This window comes from Mycteria americana, chromosome 7 (assembly GCF_035582795.1).
Source record: "Mycteria americana isolate JAX WOST 10 ecotype Jacksonville Zoo and Gardens chromosome 7, USCA_MyAme_1.0, whole genome shotgun sequence".
NCBI lineage: Eukaryota > Metazoa > Chordata > Aves > Ciconiiformes > Ciconiidae > Mycteria > Mycteria americana.
The window spans coordinates 52,353,807-52,370,986 of NC_134371.1; the positions used below are offsets into that span (position 1 = coordinate 52,353,807).

Below are 17,180 nucleotides of genomic sequence, written 5' to 3' on the forward strand. Positions count from 1 at the left end.
GGTTTAGAAATACAACGCATGTTTTGGTAGCATAAATCTCACCTTCTAGGACGCCAGTGTGGTCCAGTGGGTAAAATAGGGACTGGGAGAAAAGCTGGGTGCCTATCTCCAGCTCTGCCACTGACTTGTTGTATGACCAGGGCAAGTCACTTAACCCTTCTGCACCTCAGTTTCCCCATCTGTAAAATGGGGATAATGATACTTACCCACCTTTTAAAGTGCTTGATAATCTAAAGATGAAAGGCATTAGGTAAACGCTAGTAATATCATTCCATAGTGACCTAACTTAAGGCCAGAACTTCACTTTTTCAATAGGATTATAAAAAGGTCAACAAATAAATCAAGGAAACTTATCTGCATTTTTTTGGCGCATAGACACTTGGAAATTCTAAATGCCTTTGTCTAGGAAAAGAACAACAATGAAATATGTCCAGAAAGAAAGGAAGCTGGCATTAAAGACTTGTTTTAAATCATTCAATAAAATGAAATTAAAAAAGCTCCATAAATCATACCTGTTAAAGCTGCTGGTTTAGACAGTGTACTATACTGGTTTTGAGTAGATATTACACTTTGACGAGGACTTAATGTGGGTGAAGAGACCAATGAAAGCTCCTCTATAATAATACTGCTTTTGGGATGGTTTTTAGGAAGTTCATTCAATCTCTGTTCCAGTGAATACTTCAAGAGGTCCAACTTCTGGCTTGATTCATTAAATCTTGCTTGTGCCTTTTTAAAATAGGAAAAAAAAATTTCAAATTATTTTAAATGTTCTTTCAAGAAAAAATAAAGTATCAGAAATTGTAATGACGTAAATTACTTCTGAAAGTGCCTTTCTGTCGGTAACTTTCCCAGATCCAAGTAATTTCATCACATTTTTTGCACCTTCTGCTACAGCATACTCTATCCTAAAATGATGCCGTAATTCTTCCATTCGGAGTTCAAGAGGGCTTATCACAGGTTTTGCTGCAAAGAGATATAAACAAACAATCTTCATTGAAGACCATGCCCATGTTTAATTTCGTTAATATTAACCCCTCTCCCACATAAACAGAGGGGAGGGGAGAAAAAAAGAAGAGTGAGAGATGCAGATTTGGTAGTCCAAAGAAAAGCTTGAAGTATGTCATAAAAGCAGCAGTGAAATTTTAAGCTTCTGCATTTGAAGGAAGAAATAATTGATCAGGGCCTCAATCCAATAAACAGGTCCTACTCCTTGAAGAACTATAATTGCTAGAGGATGTGAGAAAAAGAACATGTTTTTAAGGGAGTTAAGGGACAAAAGCCAAATCTCCCAAACATCATTCAGCTGGCAAGAAGGAGGTTTTGAGACTTCCACATTTATGAACCACGCCTCTGAGGATTTATCTTTCAAACTACTCTGTAGCTAAGTAGATCCCCGATTGGTTTCTGATAATTCTTCTGCTTCACATGAAAACCCAGGGAATCTGGCTTCTGCCAGCACAGAGAATGTAAGTGGTCCCATACACTGCCTTCCCCAAATGGTTTGGGTTAACCATTCTAATGTCCACTTCTTACAGTGTTTAGATTTCCTAAACAGAATTACAAAGTTTTCTGGATATACTCCTTTCTGTTTAAAGCTCTAAGAGTAGTAGGAACACAAAAAGGCATTTGAAAGCCCTTTCTAGCTTGAATACCTTCCTTCTTCTTTTGAACAAACAATATACATAATCCATGTGCTAAGATGGGGTGTTAAAAGAAGCCAGAAGTGTCCTAAGTGTAAAAACAAACAAAGAAAACCAACCCCCCACCTCACAAAACAAAACATCCACACACGCAGAGGTTTTTCATTATCTAGGATATATCCAGGCCCTGATTACAAGCATCGTCATACAACTCCAATACTCAGAAATGCATACGAATAAAGTTCAAGACTTAGAGATGTACCAATATGCCCACAATTTTATAGTATGCTCATGCTATTATAGCTCAGGGGTAATTTTTTCTTCTTCTTTTTAATTTTTTTTTTTTAATTTTAAAGATTTCCAAAGAAACGCAAGTTTAAAACTACTTCTGAAATGCAGCATGAGTATTTCAAGTCACATCATTTTAAAAACACTGATTTTTTTTTTGTTGTTTTTAAAATAGTTGTTTACTATCAATCTAGCCTAAATACCCATAAAGACAGCAAAAATTTGCCTCCATCTGTGCTCTCATTAATAATAATAAGGTCAATCTATTTAAGTATGACAAGCAGGCTTTGTACCTGCCTCAGATTTTTTTTTTTTTATGATAGTGAAAAGATTATATGCTTTAAAGAAAATTACTAGTTATTGTTAAGACAAAAGAAAGCATGCATGAAGGGAGAACGAAGACCACAAAGCAAAAATGGAGTGCATAAAGTATAAAAAGGATGATGAAGAGAGATTGTATTTCTCTTCATTAAGCTTAAGGTATTTTGCTTCAAGTCAGATGTATTTGGCATCCTAACACACACAATGGTATGCCTAGTCTCCGATTATTTTTGGTTCATGCAAGCTTTGTCTAACATTCCTACTAGAAATCTATAACTCTGTGTGCATATCGGTACAGATATATGGCATTCTGACATTAATGATTCATATTTCCTTTCTACTCCATCACCATTATCAAAAGCCAATTCATTGGTCTGGACTGCCTGAAGAATCTGCATCCTTATAACTTCTATTTTTGTCTTGCTGTCCTGGAGCATCTGCTGAGCGGTGGCAAGAAGTTTTCGATCCTATTAAAACAAACAAGGTAAAATCATAAACTCTTAATGGAACAAAACACATTGAAAGCTTCAAAACCCACATGCTTTAGGAACAAGAACTAAATCTACGTAGTTCATTCGGTATAGCAGACCAATTCAACTGACCACATTACGGTATCAATGGAAATGAAGTTAGGACAGAGGCATATTCTGGTTGATTAAAGACTATAAGCCACTCCCATGGAAACTGTAGCTGTTTACAGTCGAATAAAGGAGGCACCATCTAGCAACATTACATGTGTAATGTTTTGTAAGCTGATACTAAAGAAAGGACAAGATATTTGCAAAATACCTCCACCCTATGTACAATGACTCAAATTTACTGTATGATAAGAACTCTTCTAATAGCCAAATTTGCTAGACTAAATCCATATAAAAATCATTGTACTAATTCACTTGAGCTGATTTTCAATCTTGAAATTAGAAATACGAAGTTAGCTTACATAGCACATAAGTCTGCAGTATGTTTTTCTGAACAAATCAAAGCTGAAGATTTTTTTGCATTAATAAATACGTAATATACGAGGGTTACTTCATTAGCTATTTCATCAACAACTTAAAGTACAGTACTTTTCATCTAAATAAACTAAGCTAACCAATTTTTGTTTTCAAAAGCAGTAACACAAGAAGCAGTTTAGAAGAGAACATTTCTGAAGATGAACTTTCAAACTAACCAATAATACCATTTCATTGTCAGGAGCGCAGACAGCCATCCACATGTTTCTCAGGTACACCATTTTTTGTCCTCCAGCTACTGGAGATCTGGCTTACAATGGATTATCAAATGGTTCTTGGATGTGGAACTGTGCATGTGCTTCTATGGCTGCTGCATGGCTCTCTATGTTCTGGGAATTACCAGATAACTTAAAGGTGATCTGACTTGCAGTTAAGAACAAAAAAAGGGGTATAAGAAAATTTAAGGCAGTCTATTTGTCCTGTCTGTGCAGTACCAATCAATCCCAGTAATTAATAGTAGTCAGTGTAGATGAGTATCACACTTGTTATAGCCCAAAGGGTGTTTTGGTTAACTCAATTTTGTAGCCACTCTATAACCTCATTAATAAGTTACTTTCCCATGGACATGGTTTATACTTATATTTATAATTTTATAATGAAGTTATCAATTATTTAAGAACTTAAAGAAATTAAATTCTTCCCCTTACCACAACCAAGACAAAGAACTGCAGTGCAGCACAGATACCCAGAGCTAGAAATACTGGCACAATGAAGAATACTGTGAGAAAAATCAGTATGCTGAGAAGAGAAATCTGCCTTCATAGGGCTCCTCTATGACCTTGCACCTAATGTATTACTTACTCAGGTATTTTAATGCTGCCCTATGTTCTGCAGGCTAGATACACCAAGATATACACATAAAAAGGCTTTGGCTGCATGGGGAGAAATTGTGCCCATTCTGCATACCATAGTCTCAGAACTCTTGGTTTTAAGTTTTAGTATTAATCAACATTTCAGAGAGATACCACTAGTTTTCATATTTTAAGATTCCACGTTAGCTATCCAGTTATTTAATGAGTACACTGAATTTCCTAAATAAATGCCTTCTCAAATACAAATGTCAACTTTTGAAATAACCACTGTCTACAACAGAGTATAGGATCTAAGTAACAGATTACAAGCAACTCTAGAATACTGTATTAAACCTTATCCATGCATCATTCTGATGTATAAATATGCTGTAAGTGTTTCTTTGTTTGTATCTTCAATTTTATCTTATTTTTGATCTTGCTGCTCTTGATTGTCCCTCATATCCTCTTACTGCAATGGATTTGCTTGCTCAGGGGCAACATCAGCCCTTCAATGTGTAGAATGGAGGTAATTCAGGATTATAGAGATATCCTTATGTTTTCAAGGGACAGAAAATCCCATCTTCAGAATCAAAATGGATGTGTTATACTCAGCAGCTCTTTTAGTGTTGGAGGCTGAATACAAAGCAATTCAAGGCATCTCCTGAGCACAGAGGAACTGACAGTGCCTGGAAAACTGATCTGCAAAGCTACTGTGGGATCTCAGAGAATCCACTCAAGTCCAAGGAAAGATGATCAATATCTCAGAAACCTTTAAGTCTGAATCGGTTGAGCTGAATGTTGCTGAAGCAAGTAGGGTAAGTATAAAGGGAAAGCCTTCCCATGTGATTATGGGTTTATTACTATTAACAGACTGCTTTTTCATTTTTAAGAAACAAATGATGACCTCCCTCCATTAAATTTAGGTCTGAAAATAATACAACAAATTTGAAATTAGATCATATAGTACACTTGAATAAAGGTCACAAAAGAGTTTAATACATTTTAAAGAGGGTCCGGCGACTAGTTTTTAAAGAACTACTGGATTACTGGGGTTGGATTCAAACAGGGAATTTTCTGCCCCTTTTGCCCATCTCATCCAGACACTTGAGTTGTTTTAAGCTCTGCTTTTTAAAACATAATCACCATGCTCAAGCCTACAGTTGAAACCTGCCAAATTAACTCACTACTGAGTATTAAGAACATGAGAGAATGAATACGCACCATTTCCATCCTGTTTGTAGAAGCAGCTGGCAATGCTTTGTGTTTTCCAGCTTGCTCTCCCCAGGTTACTATATACACCCAATCTGGTAGGCTGATTTAAGCATTTACCAATTGAAAATACAAGATTCAATCATCAATTTTAATTACATGCCTCAATCATAAAGCGAGCCAGAATTTATCCTTTCTACCTAGTCTGATCAAAGCCTGCTAACAATGCCTAATATTATAGCCGGAGTGTGTAGTTAAGTTTTTTCAGGCTGTTATAAGGTTACTTACTGAGGGTTTAGTAGGAACATAATTCATGTATGTCTTTTGATCCATTTGGGTCAGCTGATTATTATTTTTAAGTGTACCTTATGTTAAGTACATGGCCCCAGAGGATGTACACTCCAGGGTTTCCAGGAGCTGAGGGACTGTGGTGCATAGGCAGCATTCACAGGCCCTTAGTCATAAGGTGCACTCCAGATGTTTCTTCCATCTGCCCCAGGGTAGTAGGTTACAGGTCACTTTCAGATAAGGCTACCAAAGTACAGGCTGGTTCAACAGGAGTGCTGCAACAGAATGAGCTTGATGGCACCTACAGTCCATCTAGTCTAAACTAATTTTTCTGGGATTGAGCAGTGGTCACTGTAATTTTTTTGAGGTATAAGAAGGTCATACAGTAGGCAGATACAAAGTAATCTGCCTCTCCACTAGTCCCTAGGAGAAATTCACTCAGAAAAATGAAGTTCCTTTCCAACACTTTCTGGTTAGTATCAATTATAAGGGGTAGCAACGCAATTCATGGATGTCTACTCTTCAGGTCAAACACTTCTTTTTAATAAGTTCACTGACCTAGCTAGGTGTTGGCTCAATTACTTAAAATTGAAATGTTTTAAGAACTTATTTACTATTGTCTGAACACAGAAACATCTAGCCAAGCTACTACATTACATACTATTTGTTAGATCTCTGCTTGTGTTTCCCCTTAGTTTGGAAATTCATTTCCTGAATGATTTTGTAAAAGTAAATGGAAAGAACAGGCAATGAGTAACTAATGAAGGGTGAAGGGGCAGGTAAGCAGAGGACCGCCCCCTCCCCCCCCCCCCCGCTTTTTTCTCCTTTGAGAACTATTGACTGCCTTATCCTCATAAAATATGGGTTTGGGTTTTGTTGTTGTGGGGTTTTTTTCTTCCCATTTAAAAAGTTTGGTTTGTCTTTCAGTTGAGTTAAGGGATTCTTAGTGTATGATGAATTTTATTACACAGCTAGGACTATGTAATAAGTCAAACCCATTTAGGGGTTAGTAAACAACCCCCTCCTCCTTGGAGAGCTTCTGGTGCTATCAAGTGAGAATGTGAGCGCAAGTGAGCATGTGTTTAAAATTCAGATCTAGAAATAACTGTGGCTTTATTTTTAATTTCAGTTTGATGCTATCAGATGCTACCTCTAGAATACCACACTTGTGTAAAAAAAAGTATTTTATGTGTATTTTATGTGCACTAACACAGATTATAACAACTCTATGAGAATACCATACACATCTTATTAAAACGAATATTTGATACAAATCTTTTTACTGCCAACTAAAACTAGATGACCATTTCAGAAGCATACTTGGCAATGCCACATTTTGTGTAATTATCATGCACATTATTTTAAACTAATGGATATTTTTTTTTAGTGGAGCTAGGAAAAGCATCAGATACCAGTCAGTGTCATACCAAGCTTTGCTGCTAAGTGAATCACACATGATCAAAGATTACTAGATGTACTAAATTTAGTAAGCCGGATTTGTTATTTAGGTTGAACTGCATGTGGACAAATTGATAAAACAATCACTTGAGTGGGTATCAAACCACAAAAAAAAAAAAAAAAGGTATAGCAATTTGTAGCACATTTGACATAACTACTTAACAAAAATATACCCCAAACTAAAAACACTGAAATTGCATACTGTTTATACATTGTACATTCACACCACAGAAATACGAAAATCCACAATCATTTCATGTTCTTTAAGCATTCCAAAGCCTTACCTTCGAAGAGCCATTGGAGTACATCTGTATCATATTTTCTGCTCCCTGTTTTACTTTCAGTTCTATATCCAATTGCTTCTTTAAGGCCATCAATCTGTTGTTAGTAGGAAAACGAGGATCGCTATTTGGAGTATCAGGAGTCCTAGGACAATCTGTGAATTAAAGGTAAGATGTAATGTGTGCAGAAAAAAAAAGAAGAAAAAACCAAACCCCACAAAACCAAAAAACTAAACCCCTCCCCCCAAAAGCACCCTAAACTTTTCTATTCTATTAAGTTACAGATTAAGCAAAGCTGGAACATCATACTTAAGCATTAGGACTGACCCTCCTGTCCAGAGCTACTTTGCAGCAGCACTGCAAATGCGCCTTAACATGAAAAGCCTCACGAAAGCCTAGTGACTCCTACACATGTCCTAATTCACATGAATCACTTCCGGGAGTGGTAAAATAGGCAGGTTTGCAGCTAGGTCTATTTTCATTTCAAAGGAGATTTATTTCGTCTGGAATGTCTTGAGTCAATTAAAAATGCAGTTTTCCATTAAGCTTTCTTACACTCCTGATTTTAAACCTAAGTGTTTTAAAAACAAACGTGAACAATAATATTCAATACTAATGAGCATGGTCTAAATACAGATATTAAGAAGATCCTCATCGATTCTAGTGTGAACACTGCAGACACAGTTTATGTCAAAATTAATAATAGATAAAATGAGCCTTTTCCTTAGTCGTAAAGCTGAACAATTTTTGCTCTGGAATTATAACAGAATCCTGGGATAACTGGATATATAGACAGGTTATTGAACAACTGTGATCTGTGGGAAGGATAAAGCTTTTTCGTTTGACAATATTACTGTGTTTAGATCTCCATCTTGCTGGATTAATTTAATGGAATGCAAGTTAGTTTTATCAATCAAATTATATATTCAAACTCCTTAACTTTTCTGTCCTCCTCCAGAAAAGTCTATTAATCACTGGTTCACATTTCAGCTTCTGCAACATGAACTTTTAGCGAATGGAAAGTAAGTGGCCACTGGACTACTTCCTAGTACTTAACTATTTCCAACACAACTGTCCTTTTAGCTAACTATCTTCCCTAACAGTCTTAATGGCTTCTCTCAAACTTTTTGTAAAAAGGATAAATTATGCCCACTGTAATAACGTTTTTTGTTGTTGTTGTTGATTTCTTCTACCCTAACAACTGAGAGAATATCTTCTCTATGGGCAAATGACATTAGTTGGTCTCCTGGAAGATAGTATTTACCCGATACCAACAGTACAGACTTTTTTTCCAATTTCAGTTAATTTTCCTTGAATTAAAAGTAGGATGATGGATCAAGTTCCTGAAATCCTCAATTATTAGAAAACACAGGCATTGCACTAGTAACTTACAAATTATTAATTATGAGGTCGCATGGGGAGGAGATGTCTTATCTGCCATTTCATATTTCTTCTGTAGAAGCTTCTGACAACTAGTTTTGGAGATTTAATATATTTTACTTTCAAGTTTGCTGTGTAATTTCCTCCTAAATTGCAATTTTTGCTGAGGCTACATACAGATTTCATGTAAGGAGAAGTTCTAATTTCCTCTGCTGCTAATTCACTCTTCACTTCAAGCCACTTCAAGACTCTTACTGCATCCTCACCACTTAAAGGCAGTACAGAAAATACCAGATGTTTAAAAAAAAAAAATCTGTGTTATTCCTCATCTGTTTTGTCATTCATCCTCTCCTCAATGTTTTGGCTTGGTTTCTCTGTGAAACTGCACTTGAACAGCTTTACCTTAAATCTGATACTAATAAAACAAAGATTAACAACATGCTTTCCTCTCACTTATGTCTTCACATTCAACTAATCCTCACCTAATAATCTATTCAAAATTAGAACAAACGTGAAACTTGAAAGTCACAGTGTCAAGTCTCCTTGTAAAGTAGATTAAGTGTATAAATGAATATTTACCAACTTTAGATTTATGATGCAGACCTCTACCACTTAAAGATCCCAGCCCTCTGATGATCCCTGGGAAGACTGTGGGGCTCCCGAAGTCTGTTTTCACAGCTTTTAAAGATGCACACAAGCAGTCTTCCTTTGCATTAAAACAACACTCAAGTTGCAAGTCAAGGACTAATTAGAGATACCATGGTTCAGGTTGCCCAGGCAGCTGTTATTATCTCCCTTTGCGTGTCTGCACTGTGAAGATGTAATCACATCACTTACCTGGGTCATCTCAAGAGTTAGTCTGCACTTGTGGACCTAAACTACACTCTACCATTTAGTTTAAATGGTTCTACTACATGCTTTGTTAGTAACCAGCAGCAAAGGAAACTTTTCTGCAGTATGGACTAATTGCTAGGAAGAAATCATTTTTTGCCTTCAGGCATAATAGCTGTTCACTAAACTCCCAAACACAGAACAATATGGTTTCTTAATAAAGATTTTTTTTTTTTTTTTAAGGAAAAAAGTTTTACTAACAGCTTTTCCGAAATGGTTTCCAAGTGACTCCTTTTCCCCCCCGACCCCATTACAATTCAGTAAGCAGCCTGAGGCAGCTTCTTATAGAAGAATTCAGATTAAAGCTTTAAATCAGCCAGCCAAACTGGTCCTATTATGGAAAGCGTTGACAATCTTAGCAGCAGCACTACAAGCTACATCTGTATTAGCTGTTTCCCTCTCTCTTTGTAATGTCTACTGGGGTTGTAATCACTTCGGTATGGCTAGTTATCTCTGACCTATTTGTGTAAAGCACTATATAGAGGGGCTCAAATCTCATCTGGAGACATTTAGTCATCTTCATAATACAAATGAGTAATAAATTCATCCAGATAATTGCAATCAATGGGATTTATGTATATGCTTAAAGTTACACAAGAGTTAAGTACTCATACCAAATTGTTACTTCACTCAAGTAGGTAAGTAGGGACTGGAGAAAATAAGAGATTCTCCAGTTTGCCACATTTGTTGGTCAATAAGGACAGTACAAGACTTGCCATTTTGGATGCATTCAAGTCCAACTTTGCATAGGACAGCAAGAGCTTTGCTGCAGTATGGATTAGTGCCCCTAGGCATTTTCTTCTTAACAGGGAGTATCAAGTGAAGTAACAGATGTATTTCAAGTGAACTTGACTTCATTTCAAGTAACTAGCATTTTTGCTGAACAACTATGAATGCTGTTGCTTAACACTAATGAGTTTTGTGTGGCTGGTTAGCACACATCCAGGCTGCTGGAAGAGCTGCGGTACCGCTTCCCTAGCACCTGCAATATCCTGTTTTCATTAAAATATAAGACTTAAAAATAAGTTAATAGTGATGGTTTAACCGATTTTTTTTTTAATGTCTGGATTGCATCAGGACAATGGCAGTTTTCACTCTGAAATGTTTACCTTAACCGTGATTTTTGCTCTTCTGAAAACCTTTTCAGTTTGAGTCTTTCCATAGTGCCCACCAGCAAAAACTTCTTGCTTCTAAATTGCCTTTTACCAGCACTCCCATCTAAATTATATTTATTAGAGTAGTGATACAACTCTACTCTTCTGAGACTGCTGCTCATTCCTTTGGGGACTCTTCCCCAGATGCTAGGTATGCTGTTTGTTCCATAAGCTCAGTGTGTAATCTAGGATCCCATGTAACTTTCTGAATTTGGGTTCCCAGATGGTACTGCAGCATGCTGCTAAGCTACTCAATTAGCAGCAAGTGCCTTTCAGTAAATAGTTAATTTTAATCTTATTTGAGGATATTTAATTGCAGTTAGCCTCATCAGTGCCATATCCAACAGAAATACCTACGATGCATGTTTAGGCATTACTGGAGGGGGGAAGAAAGAGGCATCATCAGGCTTTTCTCAGGGAGTCAGATGGTTGCATCAGCACTTGAACTAAGCTATCAGTCAGTCCAAGGCAGCAGCGGGCCTTCTGCACTCAGAGAACATCCAGCACCAACCTCCTGGAAACTTCTGAAGTTCAACTGAATTTCAACTCAGTAATGGCTAATTTTAACTACTAAACAAGTGACAGGAGATTGTTTCAAATTGCTTCAATAATGTTATTTTACATTAAGGTTCCCAAAAGTTACCATGAAATTCCTATGGATATGAGCCTTGTAGGTAGAGTCTGCTGTCTAAAAAGTCACTACCTCTACCAGTTTCCAGTAATTGGTCTTATATGTACACTTTGGTGTCTGAGAGATTAACCTAGTCATTTGTAGGGACAAAAATCCCCAAAACAGTCTCTCTCTCCCCTGCCGTCAGCTAGTCATATTCTTAAACAAAATAAATTATTTTCTTTGTGACCCCTACAACCAAATTTGATGTAAAGTGGATAGCTTAGAAGTTAGTTAGGAGAATGGAAGAAGAGGCATGAACTCGTCTTTTTGATTTCCTGTTCTCCATGTTTTATCCAGTCTCAATTCCCTCAAAGGTTTTTCTATCATCTCACCTCCCTATCCACCTTTACTTCAGCTCTATGGAACAGATTAATTTCCAAATTTATATATATATCCTACATATCAACTATATGCCTAATTAAATCAGTGACTTGCTGTAGGTAAGCTATTTCAATCTTACACCTCACTGAGTCATATTAAAAATCCACAATCTCTACTGCTACTTTTTGGACACATGAAAAGAATATCAATTTGATCTGTGCTACTGTGTAGAAGTATGTTTTTAAGATACAAAATTTCTTCATCTCTAAGACTGAAGTAATCACTCCCACGTTACACATTTAAATCTCTCAGATTTTCAGCAGTAATGGTCACTAGGCTTGTCCTACTTGTTTTGTGTTGCTGCATTCTCCTTCGCTTTTAAGTGCTGACCTATAAATTTAAAAACTCCGTGTCTAGTATAACTAATACACTGCACGATAAGGGCAGACCTGGGTACAAAGTCCCACTTCAAAAACAAATCTAGACTCAGTAGCAACCCCATAATGTAAAGTACACCTATATTATGCTAAAAGTTGTTTCCAAATCATACATCTGCTGCCAAATCTACTCTTGCATTCAGTAATATAGCTTTTTGGCAAACTGCACTTTTTGGTTAAGGTTTAATACCAATTCTTCAAATAGTTGTGAAAATAATTTCCTATAGCTTTAGGACATGGAAAGCTTTCAGCTCTAGGCAAACTACCATCAAAACATCTTAACTTGCTTGAAATGGAATGTTATTAAAAAACATTTTTCTACAGTAGATTCATTAACACTACATTTAATGGTTTTAACATGTATCGATTACACTGTGCTGATTACAAAGAAGTTACACTACAAATTAGTGGTTTGTTAAAAAAGTAATGTAAGTTACTGCTTGATACCATAAGCCATGTAAGAGTCACAACAGCTTGCATGGCACTTTTCAGCTCTAAATCTGGAGCACTTTAGAAATATATGTTCACACCCACTTTTCAGATACAGGAACAAGGAAAGATTAAATAACTTTTCCAAGTTATCACAATGACCTTTCAACCAGTTAACAGAAACAGTCCAAAAATCTTCAGAGTTCAGGCCTGACAGGTCAAAGGGATCATCATCTTATAGGCAATGATTCTCTCAGTGTTAATTCTCAATGGATCTCAGTCCTGACTTTGCTACTTAGAACCTGCAAAAACCTACACAATATACTCTAGAAGATGAGGAAAACATAGGGCCACCCCTGAAAAATTACTTAAGTACGTAAAGATAACACAGACCATGACTCCCACAGCTCTTGAAGCCTTTTTACCCTATTTTCAGCATTCATGCTCTGCACAGTCTAAAAATTTCCCATATATTTCCTTCTCTCTTTTAAATAATTTGTCACTAACTGACCAGAAAAAGGTCAAACACAAGCTAAAGTGAAAAGCTGTAACTTAGAATAAAGCTAGACTCTGGAGACAATGCACTTATTCAGGAAGCTCCCATATTCATCAGTAAACGGTTACTAAATTCACTGTCGATCCTGAGCAAAAGCAAGAATTCCCAGCTGAGATACCTGTCACCTCTCCACAGATGTATCTTCTCTCAGATGGCAGTGATCTTTAGAGCTATATGTCCATGTATTTGCTGAATATTATGTGTGTGTATATGTATATATATACACACACACACAAACCCACACAGTTGGCAGGTCTTCAGTTTTATATTACTGACCTTAGTTTGCAAAAGCCAAGCTCGCTAATATCTTAAATCAAACCTAAGACTTCAGTATTAAAAATCAGAGTATCACCTAGATAACTTGCACCCATCAGTCTCAAGACAGACAGAATGTTTACTGAGAGTACTCTCCCTCCATGAATTAGTGACCATGAATGAGGAAGGAGACAGGCAATTAAATTACAAGGCAAACAGTATAAAAAAACTGAAGCATTTCAGTTTTGGAGGGTGGGTGCTTGTAGATCTAAAAAGAGATATTGGAAGAATTAAAGACTACTTTTTTTTTTCCAGAAGGTTATGCAATATATTCTATTAAAATGGGTCTTATATAGGAATACCTGATGTGACACTATACAGAGGATATAAAGATCAACAGAATTAGTAAGTTTTTCTTGCATTTTTCAATAATTAAGTAAGACTGTAAAAGCAATCTACCAATAACACTTTGAACAGAATGAAAGTTAAAAACATAGCACTAAGAAGTTTAGCATGCATCAAAAGCAGGTAGAAGCACATAAGTTTATCAACTTTGATGTTTTATCCCTTAAGCCTTTCATGAAGTCCCTGGTGTTTCAACACAAGGAGAGATGAGCCTGGCTGCTAACAGTTATTCACAAAAGCAACAGGCACTGCTGGCCTTTTCAGAAGTGTACTAAGGATCTGAACAACATTATTTAGATCTTTGTACCCAAACCGTCTCTTTATAACGAGTAAATGCTTTCTTAGGGTCTACTGCATTTCCTGAGTCACGCACAAGGACAATATTGCTCACTAATTCATTGTGATAGAGTTTTAAAACACTACACTGGAAGGGGGCATTCCAACAAGAGCATTCTGTGCTCATCCACTTTTCAATTCTACTACTAGATGAACTTCACAAATTTATGACCGCACAGATTTTTATATTTGGTCTATACACAGTTTCTATGCAATTTTCTTTCTGTTTCACTCTTCCTTTAAAAGCCACACTATTGTCAATACTGAAGCAGATTTTCATAAACCTCAGCTGATATGGAACAGAATGCTTCATACCTACTAAAAGCCCAATGGCTATCTATGAACCATACGTTATTGTATTAATTCCCATTTCATGCTGCAGCAACTACCTTGCCTCACTAGTTCCAGCTGTTGTCCTGTGTCCCGTCCCCCCCCGGCCCCTTGTATCTCGAAGATCAAAAGCAAAAAATGCAAGAATACAGAGAATACTGTGCAGGCCACCATGGACACTTCAACACTTTTGCAGCACGTCACAGGGGCAGATAGTATGAATTGCTGACATCACCTGCCAGCATTTTCCTAAATTCTCACTGTAACCAACCCTTCTTCACAAGGATGATGCAGTCTTTTATCCTACTGCCCAAGCTTCTTAAGGCTTAACGTTCACTTCATAAACACCTTCGATGGCTTGTGCACATTTATTAACTTTTTGCCAAGAAGAGTCTGTGCAATGTGAAATCACCAGGCTGGCAATATCTTCCAAGTCATTCCACAAAGCTGAAAAGGGGATGTTTACTTTCACAACATTCCATCTTAAAATATCAAGCCTGGTATTTTTAAAAAATACATTCAAAATTAGTATTGACTCACTGCCATGCCACAGCAAATACTAATTAAAACCATTAATTACAACCATTCTGTGAACACAATTTCAAATTGTCTTTAAAATGGCAGCTTCATTGTGGAAAAGCCTGAAGACTTAACAAATCGTTGCCACAGTAAGAAATGTTTGATAGCTTAGTCAGATAAAAGGCATAACAGAAAAACAGTTTTAAAAAATTAGATTTAAGTTAAAAAAAAAAAAAACAAACCAAAACTTCTAAGTACAAATGTTATCATTTTTTCTTCCCATAGAATAAAAAGGTGTATTAACGCTGATGCCTACAGTGTAACTCAGAGAAAGTCACCGGAAGAGCTACTGAAATTTGCTTTTATACAGTGAAAAGCTATTAGGAAATATTACAGTGATAGAGAACGTATTTTAATATAGTAATAACTGAAAGAGAAGAACTGGTACATGTTAAGTTAGTCTTTAGAGCATCATCAAATAGTCTGTGAAATACAGCGCTGCCCAGAAAACAATTTAAAACTCAAAGGGACTGGACCCTTTTTTGTGAATCAAAACAAATAGGTATACATAAGTAAAAACTCACCAGCTACAGATTTGCTCATTCCCAGAGCAATTTTTTTTCAAGTGAAATGGGATACAGTTTATCTAAGCTAAGAGGAAAAACTGATTTCACAATAATTTATGGTACCTGCAACATCTTCTGGATCCGTTACAACAATGTGTGCATTTAACTCCTGTAACTTATGATGCAAGTCTTCTAACTTCTTATTCGATTTTTTCAAAATGTTGTCCACATATGCCAAGTTCTTTTTATCCGTTGTGACCTTCCTGAGGTTCTCTGCTCCCTCCTTGATTTTAAGTTCCTTCCTTATCTCCCGCTTGATTTGGTCCTTTATTTCATCCAGCTTCTGCTGTACCATTGTATCTGAAAAGTCCAACTTTTGGCCAGTGCTCACATTCTCGGAGGCTAGAAGACTTTTGGCATCCCCCTAGAAAGAAAAACAGTACTATAACTACCAGGAAACAGAGTTTCTTGACAACACATGCTGCGCACAAATGACTAGGCTTTAGGCCTCTGTATATTAAACACTCACTTTGTAAGACCATTTACTAACCATGGGTCTACACTCATGTTGCCCTAAAGCAACGATCTCACAAGACATTACATGTTAACTGGAGTTACATTTTACAACAGATTTATTTTAAATTTAGTGACATCTTTACTATGCCTATTTTTAACACCAAGAGATTTAAATTTGTCATGGCTGCTTGCCTGGCAGTTATATGCCTCAGAGCTAATGACTCACATTTGTAATTTTCTAGATTTAATTGTGTGTTTCGATAGACCAAATGGATATAGGAAATAAGACTAACTTCTAACAATTATTATCTATGATGAATTTTTACACATTCATTAGAATAGACTCCTTTTAAAGATTGTAAAAAAAAAAGTTAAAAAAACCTTAGTGATGTTTGCAAATGTTTAAGGAAATACTGGCATCTTTATAAAGATTTGTCAAGATCTTACTGGAAAATGAATTTGCTAGATTTTTTTTTTTTTAAATCCCTCAAGTAAAGCCTTTCACTTTAAAAAAGAAAAAAAATCTTACTTTCTTGTGCAGGCAAGCTAGGCTGAAATGAAGGGGAAAAAAATGTTGCAATGATAAATAGGAGTTGGTGCCGTAAGGAAGCAGGGGATAAAAAGTCTTCAGACCACCAGTACATATGAGGTCATGCTTGTGCCTAGTATATGTTTAAGTATCATTGAGAAGTAAGAGTACAAAGGGCATATTATAGAACCTACATCAATAAAGTAGAAATACAATTAATTACATACGTAATAACACTTCCTGTGTGTTTTATACATGGACCCTGAAGAATGAGTAGACACTAGGTCCTACCCCTGAATTCTTAGCTAGAGCTAAGTGAGTGAAGATCAAAGAAGGGTTCTCCTGAATTTAGAATCTGATCCAGTCGTAATTCAGGATTTATTTAGTAAATGTGTGGCCTGATCTGTATGTAACTACCCAAAAGAACAAAATTCCAGTAAATTTTCTTAAACACAATGAAGGAATTGCCTAGACTTCTGAAATATTTGTATGGACAGTAAGGTATTTGAAGGGATGATTAAAAATTCAAAAGTTTTGGGTGTAAAATTAGTTGTCATCACTATTTGCTGTTGGAAACACCAACAATACAGCAGA

The 17,180-nt window shown here is 36.3% G+C and overlaps 1 protein-coding gene across 1 annotated transcript in view; it reads right to left on the reverse strand.

Annotated features, from left to right (window-relative positions):
* The window catches only part of PKN2 (protein kinase N2), a 56,482-nt gene that overhangs the window by 15,637 nt on the left and 23,665 nt on the right, over positions 1-17,180 (reverse strand). Inside the window, exons 2-6 of the mRNA XM_075508452.1 lie at positions 15,665-15,965; positions 7,293-7,444; positions 2,599-2,716; positions 818-963; positions 513-726 (exon numbers count right to left, since the gene is read on the reverse strand). Of these exons, the coding sequence (XP_075364567.1) occupies positions 513-726; positions 818-963; positions 2,599-2,716; positions 7,293-7,444; positions 15,665-15,965 (931 nt within the window). The remainder of the gene's footprint in view (positions 1-512; positions 727-817; positions 964-2,598; positions 2,717-7,292; positions 7,445-15,664; positions 15,966-17,180) is intronic.